Genomic DNA, 17,706 nt, shown 5'->3' with positions numbered 1-17,706 from the left:
TCTGTTACTTTTAATTTTTAATTAAGTTATCGACTTAGCTGGAATTATTTAGGCTTAATTAGAAAAACAAAATTATTAACTGCCACTGCTTAATTTTAACATATGGTTATTATAAATATTTTGCTCTAAATTATTCGTTAGAAGAAAATCCCGATAGTAAAGCTTTATTATAAGTCACAAAAGTTATAAGTTAAAAGTTAAAAGTTATATCACTTTCCTTTCTAATAATTAAAAATAGTTCTGTCTCACCATAGATTTCGTCCTCGGTTTCTTTAAACCAACTTTTGATTCTTATAATTGTTTTTACGGATATATTTCTACATAAATTATTAATATATCTTATTTTTGCTTTACTTCTTGGAATTGTTTAGACACTGTAGTTCTTCATCTAGCAATTAATTCATTATGAAAAAATAATATAAAGCCTACTATAGATCAAAATTTTAATGACTTCAAAATTATTTAAACTTTTCAGGAAGGAAATTATAATAACAATAATAAACTTAGAACATTATTAACATTTTATTGCTTTACAAAGTTTAGTATATTTAAATACATTGCTTGTTGATTTTCATTTCTTTAACCGTCTGGAGTAAAAATTAACTCACAATTTATTCAGCTGATAAATATAAAATAAAATGGTGATCAAACGCTTAAATGAGTTGGGAGTAATAAACTTTTATGAGTACATTTCAAAGTTTGAATATTAAGGACCAAACTCTAAATGAAAAGTTCTCTCAAGTCTTTATTGTTAATGCATCGGAAAGCTTTCTCAAATAAAATTACATAGAACATAGATTATATGTCGTCAGCCAGTCCAAAGATGTTAATTATTTTACCATGTAGTCCGCCTTTTCACGCTACTATCCACAAGATTTTAAAGTACAATTTCGCTCCGTATTCCCCCATTATCGCACCAGGCTCTAGGCACTCTTTCCAATAATCCTCATTCGTCTTCTTGTGCTACACGCGAGCGTTGTGTTGTGTTTTCGTCAGCCTCGACGACGAGATTAATTACGCGTAAGTACACAATGTTATTGCATAAAATTAAAAACATTAGAAATAAGAATAATGCATATGTCCAATTTCAGACAAAATTAGGTATTAGTTTAGCAATTTTAGGAAAAAATATTGACGGCATCCTAAACGAAGCGGAGAATATGCCTCCACTATGCAAAGAAGTCTTACTACCTGGTTTATCAGATACAGGGCGTTTTCTTACGAGCCTATTTTATGATTTAACCATGGCACGACGCTCTTTCATTTATTCTTATATGAATAAGGATACCAAGGAACTCCTAGAAAAATGTCCTCCCTCTGACCTCCTTTTTGGACCAGATATTTGCGAAAAAATTAAAGCAGCTAAAACTTTGCAAACGGCCAGCAAAGACATGAAGCCTATTCCCTCAACATCTGGGTTTAAAGCTCCTAGGTCGCAGGTGGTTTTAGGAAAAAAGAGAGGAAAAGGGAGGGGACAGATAAAGGGAAACCATACAAAAATTTCAACCGGTATCGCCCTGCCCGTCAATCGAGGGAGACGGGACAGCAGAAAGGGCGAACCTCGAAGGACAACTTCAGAGAGAGATACAGAGGAAGGAAATAAACGAGGTAAGTTTATACCGAACTGCTGGTCGACTTTCAAAGTTTTGCGAAAATTGGAAATTTATAACTTCAAATTCCATTATTTTAAGATGGATTAAAGGTTACGACATACCCTTAAGCGAGCCGCCAATCCAAACTAATCCCCCTAGATCTATATCTTTTACTAAAACAGATGAAGAATTTTTATCAAAGGAAATTGATAAATTACTAACACAGGGGGCGGTTGTCAAGTGCGAGCCACTTTACGACCAATTTTTATCAAACTTTTTCTTAGCTGAAAAATCAAATGGAAAAAAGCGATTTATTCTCAATTTAAAACAATTTAATGTATTTGTCGAAGCTCCCCATTTTAAACTAGAAGATATTAGAACTGTTTTAAGACTCATTCAGAAAGATTGGTTTCTAGTTTCCATTGATTTGAAAGACGCTTATTTTTTGGTTTCTATGTTAAATGAATATCGAAAATATTTGCGTTTTGTCTTTAAAAATCAATTATATGAATTTACGTGCCTACCCTTCGGTTTATCATCAGCGCCTCATGGATTTACCAAAATCCTTAAACCAGTTGTACAATATTTTAGAATGCAGAACATCATATGTGTAAATTATCTGGATGATTTTTTAATTTTTGGTGAAACTTTTACGGATTGTAAAATTAAATCTGAAAGAGTTATAAATATTCTAAAATCTTTAGGTTTCATCATAAACCCAGAAAAAAGCATTTTGGTACCTTCAAAAAGGTGTAAATTTTTAGGCTTCATTTTTGATACTAACTTCTTAAAAATAGAGCTTTCTTTAGAAAAAAGGGAAAATATTAAACACTGGATTTTATATTTTCAAAAAACCAATAAAACAAAAATCCGGAAATTTATAGGATTATTAATTTCAGCCTGTCCTGCAATAAAATATGGCTGGCTGTATACGAAATTATTCGAAAGGGAAAAATTAAAAGCTCTCCAGAAAAATGATATGGATTTTAATAAATCTATGATAATTCCTTCCTTATCAGATTTCTCATGGTGGTTGCAAAACATCGACTATTCTGGTAACGATATCAAACAAGATTCCTTTAGTTTAGAAATTTTTACAGATTCTTCACTTTCTGGATGGGGAGTTTATTGTAATAATGAGGGAACTCATGGTTGGTGAACTTTTGAAGATAAAAACAACCACATAAATTTCTTGGAACTTCAAGCTAATTTATGGGTCTTAAATGTTTTGCTAGATCATTGAGAAATTGCAAAATTTTGGTACGTTGTGACAATACAACAGCCGTGGCCTGTATAATCCGCATGGGCAGCGTAAAATACCCTAACCTGCACGATTTATCCAGAATGATTTGGCAGTGGTGCGAGCAACGCAATTTATGGGCTTTTGCATCCTATATTAATACCAAGGACAACTGGAAGGCAGACTTAGAGTCGCGAGCTCTACAATCCGAGACTGAATGGTCTTTAGCTAATTATGCATTTGATCGTATTACTCGAAGGTTCGGGGTTCTAGATGTGGACTTATTTGCCTAAGCAGTAATTTTAAATTTAGAAAATACATTTCTTGGCTAAGAGACCCAGGTGCCTTCGCTTGCGATGCTTTCACCCTTTTATGGAAAAATTTACATTTTTATGCCTTCCCTCGATTTGCGGTAATTTTAAGGGTTTTAGAAAAAATAATACAAGACAAGGCTGAGGGTATCTTAGTGGTACCATATTGGCAATCTCAAGCATGGTATCCACTTTTCGTAAAACTTTGCGTCGAAGACCCCATTTTACTTAAACCACACCTTAATCTTTTGTTTTGTCCTTTTAGCAAAGAGCCCCACCCATTATCTGCGAGTCTTACTTTGGTAGCCGCGAGACTATCCGGAAGTCTCTAATACTACAACAAGTACCGGAGTGTGCCATTGAGACAACATTGCTCTCACTATCGGAGGCAACCATTAAACAATACGGAGTCACTTACAAACTTTGGTGGGAGTTTTGTAAGGAACAAAATCACAACATGTTTGAAGCAAATATAAAAGAGGTAATAATCTTTTTACAGAATGTTTTAAGTAAATCCCAGAATTTATATGGTACATTTAACTCTCACAGAGCAGCACTATCTTTAATTTTGCCTAATAAAATAGGAGAAAACCCAATAATTAAACGGTTTATGAAGGGAGTTTTGAGGATGAGGCCCCAAACGCCTCGTTATAATTTTATTTGGGATCCAAAAACTATTTTTGATTATTTCGATAAAAATCCTGCCGAGAATTTAAAACAGTTATCTTATAAGTTGGTCACTCTTTTAATACTGGCCACCGGTCAAAGGCTAGAAACCATTAGCCTTATTAGAGTTCCAAATATTAGACCTTACAAAGGAGGACTTCAAATTTTAATGGAAGATAGAATTAAAACGTCCGGTGTAAATGTAAAGCAACCTTGCCTTCATCTACTAAAATTTGAAGAATTGCCAAATCAATGCGTTGTCTCTTGCTTACATCAATACTTGAAACTTACAGAGAATCTGAGGACTAAAGATAGTGACTATTTATAACCATTCAAAGGCCACATAAGACTGCTTCAAAACCAACCCTCAGTCGTTGGGTAAAATGTAACTTAGATCTAGCTGGTATTGATACGAATATATTTACATCGCACTCAGGAAGGCATGCTTCGACATCTACAGCCCAAAGAGCTGGCGTATCGATAGATCTTATTAAAGATTCTGCTGGATGGAGCAAAAGTTCGAGTACCTTTGCGAAGTTTTATGATCGGCCTCTAATAGAAAGAGACCAATTTGCTTTTAGCATTTTTAACAGTTAATTTGTTATTTTGTTTATATTTTGTTTATTCTGTCTACACCTTAATATTTTTTGTTGCACATGTAAATGTATATTTTTATTTAGCATATGCATATATGCGAATATTTTAATTTAAAATTAAGTTGCAAACTGGATTTAAGCGTAAGCATTTAATCTACATATATGGAAGTTTTGTCAAATAAAATGGGTCTTCTATATACACATTTTTGGATTTGATATGATTATGATGTTTTAATTCATAACCTTGATTGATCTTTAAACATCCTACATGGTAAAATAATTAACATCTTTGGACTGGCTGACGACATATAATTTAACGATCAAATGAACTTACCTGAAGTTCGATCGAAATTATATTAGTCAGCCAGTCCAAAGATGTTAATCTCCCTCCCAACCACACCCGAAGGTTATGAATCAAAATTATACCTACTTTTAACAGAATGAGGATTATTGGAAAGAGTGTCTAGAGCCTGGTGCGATGATGGGGGAGTACGGAGCGAAATTGTACTTTAAAATCTTGTGGATAGTAGCGCGAAAATACGGACTACATGGTAAAATAATTAACATCTTTGGACTGGCTGACTAATATAATTTCGATCGAACTTCAGGTAAGTTCATTTGATCGTTAAATTTAAAAAAAAAGATTAAAGTTAATGTAGCTAATCCTTCGGTAAGTTCAATCATAAAATATCTTAAAATATAATAATATCCATTTGGGATTTAGAAATACAATAAACGTATCAAATATACCAATTATATTGTTAGATGTAATAAATGGCCAATTTTTTTGGCTAATGCATAAACTTTAATTCTTCCTCTATAATATATAAATTATTTAGATCGATTTTTGATGTATTTAAATTATTACCTACCAATTATCCGATGCTATTTTTAATAGCCTATAATTGATTTGAAAAATCTTTTGCAATGTAGATTTGTAGATTAACGCTTATCAACATATTGCAGTATAAATCTGAATACATAAACTATACAGTTCGTAGATATGATCATACGGAGAGAAATTATTCCTTGGCTTATTTTATGACTTAAGTTAAAATATTATAACATCCACTTCAGGCATGTTGACCTATATTTCTCTATTCTAAAGATATAGCGTGGTAAATGTTTATTTATTCTTAATTGTTTCTTTTCTAAATAATTTTTAAAATTATTCCAATATGTCAATGCATGGTTCTAGGTATTCTAAGGTATTCTTTTTTACATAATATTTATTTATTAACAACTTATTTATAGAGGCTGCCACATTCATGGATTGTTTCTATATTAAGAGGCTATATATAATACTTCTTTGTACGTTCTTGTTTTGATTAACATAAGAAAACTTCTTCTGACATCAACTATTCTTACTATATCTAAACGTTCTAAGTATTGCTGTAATAATTGTCAGCATTTGTTAGGACATTTTTTACTCAGCCGGTCGGTGCTAAGAGGTCGTATAAAAATTCTTAGCACAAGTCGGCCAAATATAAAAAAGTTTCTATCAAAAGGCTATCAATTATTTTAAAAGAATTTTCAGCGCGATCAGTTTTACTGGACTTTGACCTCGTGGTTCAGCGCCCATGACCTAAATTGTAAGTCCGTAGATATAGAAAATATGAGTTTGGCACTAATAAAAATACTTCAGACATATTTGAAAGAATACCAGATTGCGTTGACTATTTTCCGTTTACATTAACCCTTAAGTACCGTGGCGGGGTCAATTTGAACCTCCACCAGGTTTAATCAAAAATAAAGGTGAATTTTTAAATTTAGCGGTCTACATGCGTTCGATCTTCGATTATTTTATTTGGTTATCTTGGTACAGTTGTCCCGAGCATATGTCCGAAATTTCAGCTGTATAGCATGTTTAGTTTGTTTGTAACAGGCTTAAAGGTTAAAAGTGGTTTGCATGCCCCACGATTTTCTGCAGTCGCAAAACATAGATCAAAGATTTTGCATTAAATTTTGTAGGAAAAATGGAATCAAGTGCTCCAAAATACTTGGAATATTAAAAGTGGTATTCAGTGAATCTACTTTAAGCCAAAAAAATGTTTGCAAGTGTGGAAATTGCTCAATTTCGACCAAAACCATGGGCATCGCTCAAGAGTTATTGAATGACGTCAACGACGATGTGAAGGTTTTGCTTACAATTTTTTTCAATTGCAGGATCGTGGTGCATCATGAGTTCTTTCCACAGGGTAAATCGGTCAATAAGGTATATTACCTGCAAGTTAGGTTCAATTTGCTCAAAGCAATCAGCCAGAAAAGCCCGGAATTGTAAAAGAACGAAAATTGGCTTTTGCACCATGATAATGCCCCTGCTCACACATCGTTGCTTGTGCGCGAATTTTTGGCTTAAACCAACATACTAATGATGCCACAGGCACCGTATTCCCCACACCTGCTCCCCTGTGACTTCTCTGTGATCGAGGAGATAAAGACGGCATCGAAGGAGGAGCTGAACAAGATCACAAAAAATGATTTTTTGAAACGTTTTGAGGATTGGAAAAAGCGCTTGTGCCAACGCTTTTTTGTATTATATCGCAGGGGCATTACTTTGGAGGGGACAATATAGAAATTAATGAATAAATAAATATTTTTTGGAAAAAATAAAAGTTTACCTTCTTTTTTAATGACACCTTGTAGATGGAGCGCTGTGTGCGTTCTTTTGATCTTCGACCGGCGGGTAATTTATCGATCCGCAAAAATTTTATTAGTTTATCTGTTCTGTTTATCTGTCAAATTTCACCCGTTTATGGGATAAGTGTTTCTAATGCGATTAATTTGGAATGGCTGGGTGTAGTGGCAATACATGAGATCTGACGCAAAAAGAACTTAAAGCGCAGGCGCCAAAAATTATAGACAAAAGACTAGATAGTGACAGTGAGTTTTTATACAAGACTAGTGAACTTAGTGATTACAAAACAGACAGCGAAGTAAAACGGGACGATGACGACGAAAATAATTGACTAATAATTCCGAAAATGGTAGTGACTTTTCGGATAAGAAAATGATATAGCTTACTAGAGATGCGTTTTATGGCAAAAAATAGCTACAAGTGGGCTAAAACTCCTCTCGCTTCTTCTCGTACACGTATGCCTAATTTAATAAGTTATTTACCTGGTATTATTGGAAAAGCTTGAGCTACTATCCCATAGAAGCCAGCTGATGCTTAAGAATGTATTATTAGTGCCATAATTTCTTGTAATTTTTGAGAAAACCAATTATAGAATTATTTATATGACCTTTAAATATAATTTATAAAATTTATCAATATACCAATAATTTAGACATGATTTAATTAAAGGCATTCTTTTGCTTATGAAATATTTAAATCTAATAATAAAGACCTAAGGTCGATATTTGCTACTAATGGTACTGACCGTGATATATATATTTTGAGCCACAATGTTACTAAACTGATTTTATTTTTTGCTTGCCAGCTTTTGTTTTCTTCTCGACAAGACCGCTCTTTTCACGGAGATAAACTAGCAGCTATATCTAATATTTTTAGTATACTTATGAATAATTGTCAGTCAATTTATATCTTATATCTTACAAGATATGAAATGCTTATTCCGTTTAGAAGCAGCCAATCTAGGATGTATCTCAAAATAAGCCACACCGATTCTCTTCTTAGTAGACTCTAAGATACATTATTTGCCAAATGGTTTTATATACCTATACTGAAAAAAATACACATAAGGCAAGTTTAAAAACTTGTCGGTTCCTACTCTAGACGTTTTGACACTTATTTCGCCCATATCTGGTATCACAGAAACATAACAGGAGATAATTGGTTTTCGCAACTCTAAGAAAAATAAAAAAGGAGGTTCGCATTTCAGCCCTAAAAGGAACGCCTCCAATTCTGCTCTATTTGGATTAACAGGAAGCGAAAGTCTTGTATCTTTTGTTCCTAAGAAAAATCGTGTTATTGTTAGTACCCAGTATGCATCATTTCAATACAATGGTTAATGGAAAGCCAGATATTGTAAATTTTTACAATGAGACAAAAGGTGGGGTGGATTCATTCGATCAGAAATGTGCATGCTACAAAACTGCCAGAAGAATTCGTAGATGGCGTCAACTAATATGGTTTCGCATTTTGGACATTGCACGAGTAAATGCTATTGTAATTTTTAGTGGAGTTCAACAAAATCAAATGATGAAAAGAAGCCAATCTCTAACTACTTTAAGAAGTCAAGAACTTATTTGGGATAATTTGATTTGCAGAGCTAAGCAAACATGTTTACCAAGAGAACTTTGTGGTGTAATTTTTAAAGTTTGACAGACAAGTATACATAAAGCAAAAACACAAGCAAATAAAGTCAAAAACATGCTTGTCATTTTCTAGATAAGAAATCTAAATTTTTTTTTAATTTTACTATTTTTGGCTATGGCAGTTAAGGGTTAATATTATAAATTGGACATTTTATCTTAAGAACGGTTGCCTTTAGTGAATTTTACTGAGTACATGTTTTTATGAAAAAATGAAAGATAAATATGTATATCTTAGTTTAAAGTATAATTCAAGTGAGTATAAAAAAGTTATGGCCTCTCAAAATAGTTAAAAAGCCTGGAAAGTGGCCCTATAAATCTAGGTGGATCTATATTATAATAAAAATTGTAATTCATCAAATCAAAAACAAATTTACATTCAAATATCGACATTGTTCCGAAAATCTAAATATTAATACTCTCCATAATAAATTTAGGACATATGTCTATATGCTTAGAAACACCTTTCAGCCTAAATCCATATTGGTACGTAATTCCGGATACGTGAGGCTCTCAAGCCTATCCGTGATTTTTATTTCCTCCACTAGAGACAAGCGTATCCGTAAAATGACATTATATTTTTACTCGAGTTTTTGGTGTTTACAGTTTTGACCTCCGACAATTTCTTCAACCTCGGAGAAATCAACCGAGATCAGTCAACGAAATAGCGGAAATTGAAATTCTGTGTCAGTTTGTAATTCAACTTTACCAACTCGTTAAGCACCTGCAACTGTAGCAACTGGATCATCTCGTGAAACAATAATAAATATACTTAACTTTCATAAGTTTTATCCCTATAAACTGCCAAGAATGTAAGAACTTGATGACGATAACCCAGACAGAAGAATCTAGTTTTGTGAAATATTGACATATAGAATTACGGCAGAACCTCAAATAGTTAATAATATTTGCTTCAGTGAGGCGTGTACCTTTTATTTAAATGGGCATGTTAATAAGCAACTGTCGTTACTAGAATGTCGAGAACCCACACGTATTTACAGAAGGGGTTTTTCCATAAAAAGAAGCATAAAATCTGTGGACATAAGAAAGACGATCACCTAAAATCTGTGGTTTTTAAAATGCAACCTAAGTCACTACAGGAATTCGAGCATAGAATAGTTCAGCAATGCCGTGCTGTGCCCAGAGAAACACTTGTACGTGAAGAATTTGAAAATAGGCTTTATTATTGTCTTTTAAATAATGGAAATCTTTTACAACATTTAATTTACATTTATTTAAATAATAATTAAAATTTCCAAATAGTGTTTTTACTTATTGTTTTCCTCGATCAACAGATAAGAATTTTATGAACTGTGGCCTTTTATGGTATGATTGAAAAGCATTCTTTAAGAGTTTTAAGATCATGTAACAATCAATCAATTGTCACACTGTGTAAATGAGCCATTTTTGCTAGTCTCTATAAACCAACGGGTTTTGTAACGGATTTAGCACTTAAGACTCAACTAGTTTCTCATAAAACTAGGTAGGATATGACGAGTTTATGAAAATACATATTTGACAATCTTTCGGTGCCTACTTCCTTACATTCAAAATTCAATAGTGTTATAATTTTTATTTCATTATTCAAGGAATAATATCAAACTATTAATCCCTAAAATATATAAAACTAAATAATTATTAATATTTGTATTTAATTGCTAATACACTACTGAAAATGCAACAACTATTTATTAGCTGCGACCCTAAAAGCATTTTTTCATAATTATCTTATTTTACTTAAGCTAAATTAAATTTATTTCATCAATATATGTAGTAATGGTAATCATTATTTGTGGTAGTTCCCTAAATTTTTTAGAAACAATATTTGTTTTGGTAAAACGATTAAGAATACCATGGTTCTGGACTCCAACTTTTTTATTTATATTTGTCAGATAATAAGTGGAAGTTTTCCGACAATTAGTAAAAATTTTCAAATAGTAAGTGTATAAATGTCTAGAATAAGTAAAGTAGTGTGATGATTTCTTTGAAATTTTTATCCATGCAATAATTCTTGCATCTATTGAATATTTCCTTTTTTCGTTCCTTTTATCACTCCTATATCTAGGAAACCCTCGTAGTAGCTAATAAATAAATAGTTCTTGATAAACCGCCTTTATATCTATCTGTACATATGCCATGAGTTTTCAATTTTTCATAATAATCTAAATAATACCAAGAGTTAGGTCTTTGATATATTTTTTTAGTATTTAATCTATTTTTTGAGATATACCTTTTGGCATTCAGGGAATAATAGCAAAATAAAAGAAACATATCAAAATTATAACTTCTATATCTCTGTCAAATCTTACAAATCATTTTATCATCATGGATATTTTTTTATCCAAGGTTATAAAGAAGTACTAATATTTTGATTGATGCTGATCAAAGTTGTAGGTAAAAGGTCAGTCACAGTGCCGGATTTATTTTTATTTAATAATGAAGGTTAATGTAGATAAAAGTGCCACTAGCAAGTCACCGAAAGCAATTTTCTTGACCCTTAATTTTTTAGATATTATTATTTGAAAAATTGTATTTACAATTTAAAACAATTTATTTTATATATGAAAATTTCTACACACTCTGTGGAAAAGGGTACTAATACTTATTACTTGAGAATTTTCACTTACTCTCTGGAAAGTCCGACTTATAATCTACAAGAAATAAATAAAAAATTAATGTAGGTTCGTGATTTGTTTGAAGGAGATAAAAGTATCTACTAAATCGCCGAAAGACTCCTTTTTAAATCATATCTAAATTTCCCATATTTGTGAATTTATTTATGGCTAGTAAGATCTAAAAATTTAGAACTCAGAAACTCCCACTGGAAATTTCCATAAAGTAGTAGCTTAACATTAAAAACAATTGCAGTAGGCCTTTAATCCCCATCGTAGCAAAGAAAACGTTAAGTTGAAACTGGTAATGTTATTTCTTTTTGGCTAAGAAAAACCTTCACATTCCAGTCTATTGCACGTTTTTTTTTTATTTGATAATGTCGAAAAAGAACCTAAATACACACACCGAGAAGTGAAAAGCGGAGATATGGCTGCTAAATAAACAATATCAGCCTGCTTCGGGCGGAAATAAAACCGCGATATATATTCCCCTTTCATACGGCGCCAGATAAATATTAATAAAGTCCAAAATAATTTCAACACCAACTTTTATCAACTATACGGTTGTCTTTATTAATATACCTTCAATGACCGCGTCTTTATTTTATTATGCGTGTATTTTGTACATACACACACATGCATGTACATATATGAAACGTGAAAGGCATTAAAATAGGCAGGTGTAGTTCACGATGTAATAAGTCGCCGTCAGTAGTTCGTGTTGTTTTTGAATTTTCGTAGAGTGTAGCAAATACCCAGGGCTCAATACACCGTTTTGTAGTTTAAGTTTAGGGTTCGACGTTCTCGCTGAAATAGTGCAGCTGACGCGCCTCGAGTTTTGTTTGTCTGCGTATGTTCGGATGGATTGTATTAGAAGAGTATTGATATTTTACCTTTTTAGTTAAAATAAACTGACAGCACTAATTTGATGAAGCTTATGCAACAAACTTGTAGTTTGTATTGGACTTACTTAACTTAATGCCTTTACGAGTGTAAGAATATAGAAACAATTTTATTTTTATAGGATAAAGTGATTTAGTGCAGTGATTTGATGTTAAGAAAGTAATGCTGCAAGCTATAAAGTTACTGTGAGTGTATTCCTTAAAGTGGATTAACTTTGACTTGGTGAGTTTAACTTAAACTAGGTGAACTATTAATAGATATACAGTCCCGTCTAAAAGTTTGAATTTATTTGAATTTAAAGTTAACTCTTTTCTTTACGTACAGCATGTAGTCGAATAGGTAATATAACAACATTTGTCTCATATTTATATCATTTGCAGCTTTTGTAATGAAAATTTGCAAGTCCCTATACGATTGCTGATAAAGTATTTCTAAATCAGACTTTCTACTAGGTATTTTCGAATAAACCAATTTTGAAATATATGAATATATACGTTTTCTATAGTCTAAACTAAAAACATTTGTCTTAGAAACAATTTTGTCAATAAAGATGTCTGTCACCAAATTTTAAATTTTAAAATGCATAGAGGGTTTTCTGCGGATGTATTTCACATGCCCACCTTGTTTATTAAGGATTTGATATTCGGGTGATGAAGGTAGTTTTTGCTAATTTTAATGATACAGAAAAGATAAATTCATGGTTGTCTTGATAATTGAAATTTACAAACCTTACATCAGATGGAGAATCTATTAATAGAACAAATAGTAACCTACGAAAATTCACATTTTTCAAATAATGTCTTTAATAACAATTTAGTAAATTTCATATTCATCTCAAATGACCACATAGACGCGATATGATATTGACAAGTATATGGATACCAAATTATATAATGTTTCGAAGTAAAAAGGGCTTCTTCAACAATCTTAACAGAAATTTCCGTTGAAAAATCACTTTATTTTTATTAAAATAGTCACCTTCGCACTCAATTTAATGATACATGGTAAGTAAAGCTTTCAAAATCATTGACCAAGATGTTTCATTTTAAAAAACTACTTATCATTTTACATTACTTCTTAGCGTACTTAATTATGTCTTTCACATATTGAATTCTGAATACTTTTTAAGTCATCTTGTGTGTATCAATGACACTAACATATTGTCAACACCACTTCCATAGCACCAAATGTCTGAATATTTTAACAAAACACATTCCTATTATTAGTAAATTCTTTAATAAAAACGTAGAATTCCAGAGAGATTTCCTGCAAGTTCATAGGAATATCACGATAATAGAAAAAATAGACTAGCTTAAAACCAAATATTATTCAACAATGTTTATCAGATACTACATAGCAATATTTGCCTGATTACAAAAATATATCTGATTGCTATTGTAATTGCAGGGGAAACCGCATGGCAAAAAAACCATTAAGTTGCAAATACTTTAACTCTAAAGCATATTCCCAGTTGATTAAAAAGCAGGTAATCAATTCTCTCAAATGTGTTATCGAACCAAACCAGAACAATGATCCCTAACTCAATCCTTAGGTCAACTTTCTTGATTCGTTCAAATTATTGTTTCAAATTTGGATTAAATTGATAAAGCCAGAACGCGAATGAATACAATTTTCTTCTAAAAATCGAGCCCTGTATGTTTGAATAAATACAGATGTGACACGTTTAAGTTTAGTTAAGATGGGGTTTCACAAGGTTTTGACCCCTTTTCGCGATCCCTATATTATTCATTATTTAACTGCTAAAGCTGACATACTTATAGATAGGACGACAATCTGGGTCAAAGAGTGTAACATGAATACTGCTACTGAAAGACTCCTAAATCTATTAAACTTTTATTAGTACTGGACTAAGAAATAAAACTTAAAAGAATTATTAATGACTCTTCATTAAATCGCAAAGGCAATCAGCTTTACAAACAGAAAAAATAGAACCATGGAAAAAAGGAGTAATATACCTAACCGATTATTTAACCATAACTGCTATAAAACTAAATCATTTTTAAGTTTATCCGAAATTCAATATTACGCATTTTCTTTTTTAAATCCGATTAAAAATAACGAAGTCCTGGCCTAATAAATTAATATTTACCACGATATTTATAATGAAGACTGAAGCCTTAGAGTATAAATAGTTTTCATATTTAATTCCAATCACAAATTTAGTAATCTTTCTAACACATCTTTTAAATAGAATAGAAATGACTTAAACAGACACAAAGAAAAAAATATAAATATTTTTTTTTAAATGTAAAAGTGAAAATGTGGTAAGATCTATGTGTCCTTCAATAAACTACTCTTTAGTAAAAGCAATTTTAGAATAATTGAAAAGCATGTTTCCTGCAGAGCGTATATTCGTAAGGCCGTAATCGATCAAAATGGAGAACGGGGGCGCTTTTCATCGGAAAAGGTTTCGAAGTGGGATAAGTGGGATAAAGTGATCTGTTTCCGAATTTTTCTGTTTACTTTTTAAATTAGGCAGGCTTATATTTTTATATATATATCAGCCTATGTACTTATTATATATATAAAATGAAAGTATAAATATATATATATATATATATATATATATATATATATATATATATATATATATATATATATATATATATATATATATATATATATAATTCATACAGTCATCGAATCAATATCGATCACTGAATGAACCACTAATCGATTATAACGAACGGTCAGAGATAAACCATTTTAAAATACTTAAGACAATGCAAAACTGACTTACATTGTCTACTATTATATCAGCATTTTGAATGATGCTTCAAAAAAGATTTCAGCAAAGTTTTAATATTCTTATTTATAACGCAAATATAGACCTACTCGCCACTATGTTAAGATTATGACAAGCATAAACTTCCTCTATAAAAGGTTTTTCAGCTACAATGGAGCTAAATATTGCAACGCTATTTTACTTCGGCTTGTTTTTTGGTCAACAGCTTCAAATGAGTATTTAGAATAACTATTGAAATTATTACACTAGCACTAGGTATTTATGACATTTATTTTATACACATTATTGTTCTTTTAAATCCTTTTTTAAATTTGTATTTAATATTTTTGTTCATTTAATGGTGTTCTTACTACAGTATCGCGTTCTTTATGCATACAATTTTTATTTACTTATAAGTTAAATTAGCTTTTCTTTTTATAACTTTTTGCATTTTTTTCATAAAATTTGCATACCATTCAAATTTGGTATAAAATCTCATTCATAAAAAAATGAGTTTCATATAAGAAATAAATTTTAAAATGACAAAAACTTTAAAACAAGAAAATGACAAATTAGTTGGACTAATGATTTGGCGCCCTTGTCTTCTCCCTGGGACTTTATTGTCTAAGTCGTTTTTTCTTTTAATTTTATTGATTAGAAATGTGTCTCCTTATATATGTAAGAATTCAAATTCAACAAAATTTGATATTCACTCAGAAAAACTTGCTTTTAAATGCATTTATCTTTATTAATTTTATGTAGTGTACCATAAAGATGACAGTTGTTTCATTCTCATTAAATTTAAAAATACATTTTAACCACAAATTGTCATTACATTATCATTTTGATTGTTCTAGTAGTAAATGTAAAGCATTCTTTCTAAAGACAAAGGGCGACATTCGAAAAAGGATACTATAACATCGAATAAGGAAGGGAGTTAATTATAGTTGAAACATATATAAAAAAGCATATTAATATATATATATATATATATATATATATATATATATATATATATATATATATATATATATATATATATATATATATATATTTCCTTTTTTGAATACCTTAAACTTATTAACGTTGAGTAATATTTTAGGGTTCTTTGTTGCACCGTATTAAATTCATGCGGTTCAAATCATAATAATAAAAATGTAACAGTAAAAGCGCATCACAGAACACAGCTTTTAAGCTTTTACTGCAATTATATGGAATATTTTGTTATATTAATTTATTGCTTTTTTAACCAAGTAATATATCGAAATAAATATCCAAAAATTATAAAGACCCTGGAAGTTCCAAGTAAAATAAAAAAGATAAATAAGCAGGGCAGGAGGTATTTGGACACAAAAACATCTAAGGTAAAAGAATCTCTACTTATACTTCATACTTATACTTCATTGCACGACATCTAGTAAACAGTTAAAATTACAACAAAATTGGACAATCTCAGATTAGCAGGTCTTCTTGTAGTACTGGCGAGTAGTATAAGCGAGTGAGAAAGAACCGTCGGACTCAATTCTCCTACCGCTTTGTTCGATGTATGTCGCACATATTGCAGTCAGGATGAAAACATTTACATTTAGGACTTAAATTCAACTTTGACCATTCTGATAGACTAACGGTGTCTGAGCAAACTCTGGTAGACTGTGAAAGAGTTTTGAAGTCCACCAATTTACCTAATCCAGATCTAGTTAGAACTGACATCTCTTTGAAGGTTAACAAATTTCTAAATTCAAAAGAAATAACTCAAAATCGTAAAAAATCCCTGGGTTAACTCATAAATAAACTTAATGATCAAACTTAAAGTTAAAATCGACCAAAATGACCTTATTCTAACAAAACCCGATAAGTGTGTGTGTGATTTTGTTAATAGTGATGATTTTCAGATTTTGCCTAACAATTCTACTTTTAGATTTATGCTTATCCTGAAACAATTATTTAAAATCTGTACATCTGATGATGACAAGAATACTTGCCGAAATGCATCCCTCCCTAAATTAGGGAGTGATTAGTGAGGATTAATTATTACCTTTTAGTTAGCATTTTATTTGTGGAAACAAGACTTCTACAAACTTTTTAATTATAAGAATTGATATTATTTTTTTTAGATTTAGAATTTTCTTTAATTTTCCTTTTAAAATTCTTTAAATTCTTAGGAGAGAATCTTACTTCTCCAGATGAGTTAATTATTTTGGTTGCTGTTTTTAAATTATGAATGATTTAGTTGCTATCTGAAATAGAAAAACTGTGTTAAGTTGTTAGGTTGATTAAGATGTTCTGGTTTCGAGTTTATACATTGTTTTCCCAATATACCTAGATCTCCAAACCAGCAAAGGTAAACTATAATACCAAAGTTATTAATTTTTTAGAATCAAATAAATTTAATAAAAATAATATAAACTTTCTACCTTCTGTTATAACTAAACTTAACACACTTTTCAAACAATGGTCTCTATATCCCAGTTTAAACAATATCCCCATTAGTTCAATTTCCTTCATCGCTTCTCTGCCAAAATTAACTTTACACTTAACTCTAAGTATATAAAGCCAATTGCCCTATTAGACCAGTTTCATAAATACGCCGGTTTCTTAAATTTTTAATTTCATGAAAAATATACTACTAAAATCTTAGACAAATCCACTAAACACTGTTAAAAATTCGAAAGAGTTGATGGGAAGGCTATCATAATTTTTAAAATTGAACCTATTTACATCAGTTCCTCGGTAAGAAGTAATGGTTCATAGTGTCTCATTTA

The 17,706-nt window shown here is 30.9% G+C and overlaps 2 protein-coding genes across 3 annotated transcripts in view; both read left to right on the top strand.

The window, feature by feature from the left end:
• LOC126743130 (uncharacterized) overlaps nucleotides 1-17,706 on the top strand; it is an 802,914-nt gene that overhangs the window by 694,521 nt on the left and 90,687 nt on the right. The gene's annotated exons all lie outside the window — the stretch shown is intronic.
• Nucleotides 599-4,861, top strand: LOC126743132 (uncharacterized). Its single transcript, XM_050450108.1, has 2 exons — nucleotides 599-1,608; nucleotides 3,409-4,861. The coding sequence occupies exons 1-2, from the start codon at nucleotides 1,032-1,034 to the stop codon at nucleotides 3,447-3,449; spliced, it is 618 nt and encodes a 205-aa protein (XP_050306065.1). The 5' UTR covers nucleotides 599-1,031; the 3' UTR covers nucleotides 3,450-4,861.

Source organism: Anthonomus grandis, chromosome 12 (assembly GCF_022605725.1).
Source record: "Anthonomus grandis grandis chromosome 12, icAntGran1.3, whole genome shotgun sequence".
Classification (NCBI taxonomy): Eukaryota; Metazoa; Arthropoda; class Insecta; order Coleoptera; family Curculionidae; genus Anthonomus; species Anthonomus grandis.
This window is presented reverse-complemented; position numbering and strand designations above follow the sequence as displayed.

Excerpts from the sequence above, each read along its gene's own strand:
- LOC126743132 (XM_050450108.1), top strand. The coding sequence starts at position 1,032 with ATGTTATTGCATAAAATTAAAAACATTAGAAATAAGAATAATGCATAT. Across the intron at positions 1,609-3,408 it reads AGAGGAAGGAAATAAACGAG|CAAAGAGCCCCACCCATTAT; the intron begins GTAAGTTTATAC and ends TTGTCCTTTTAG.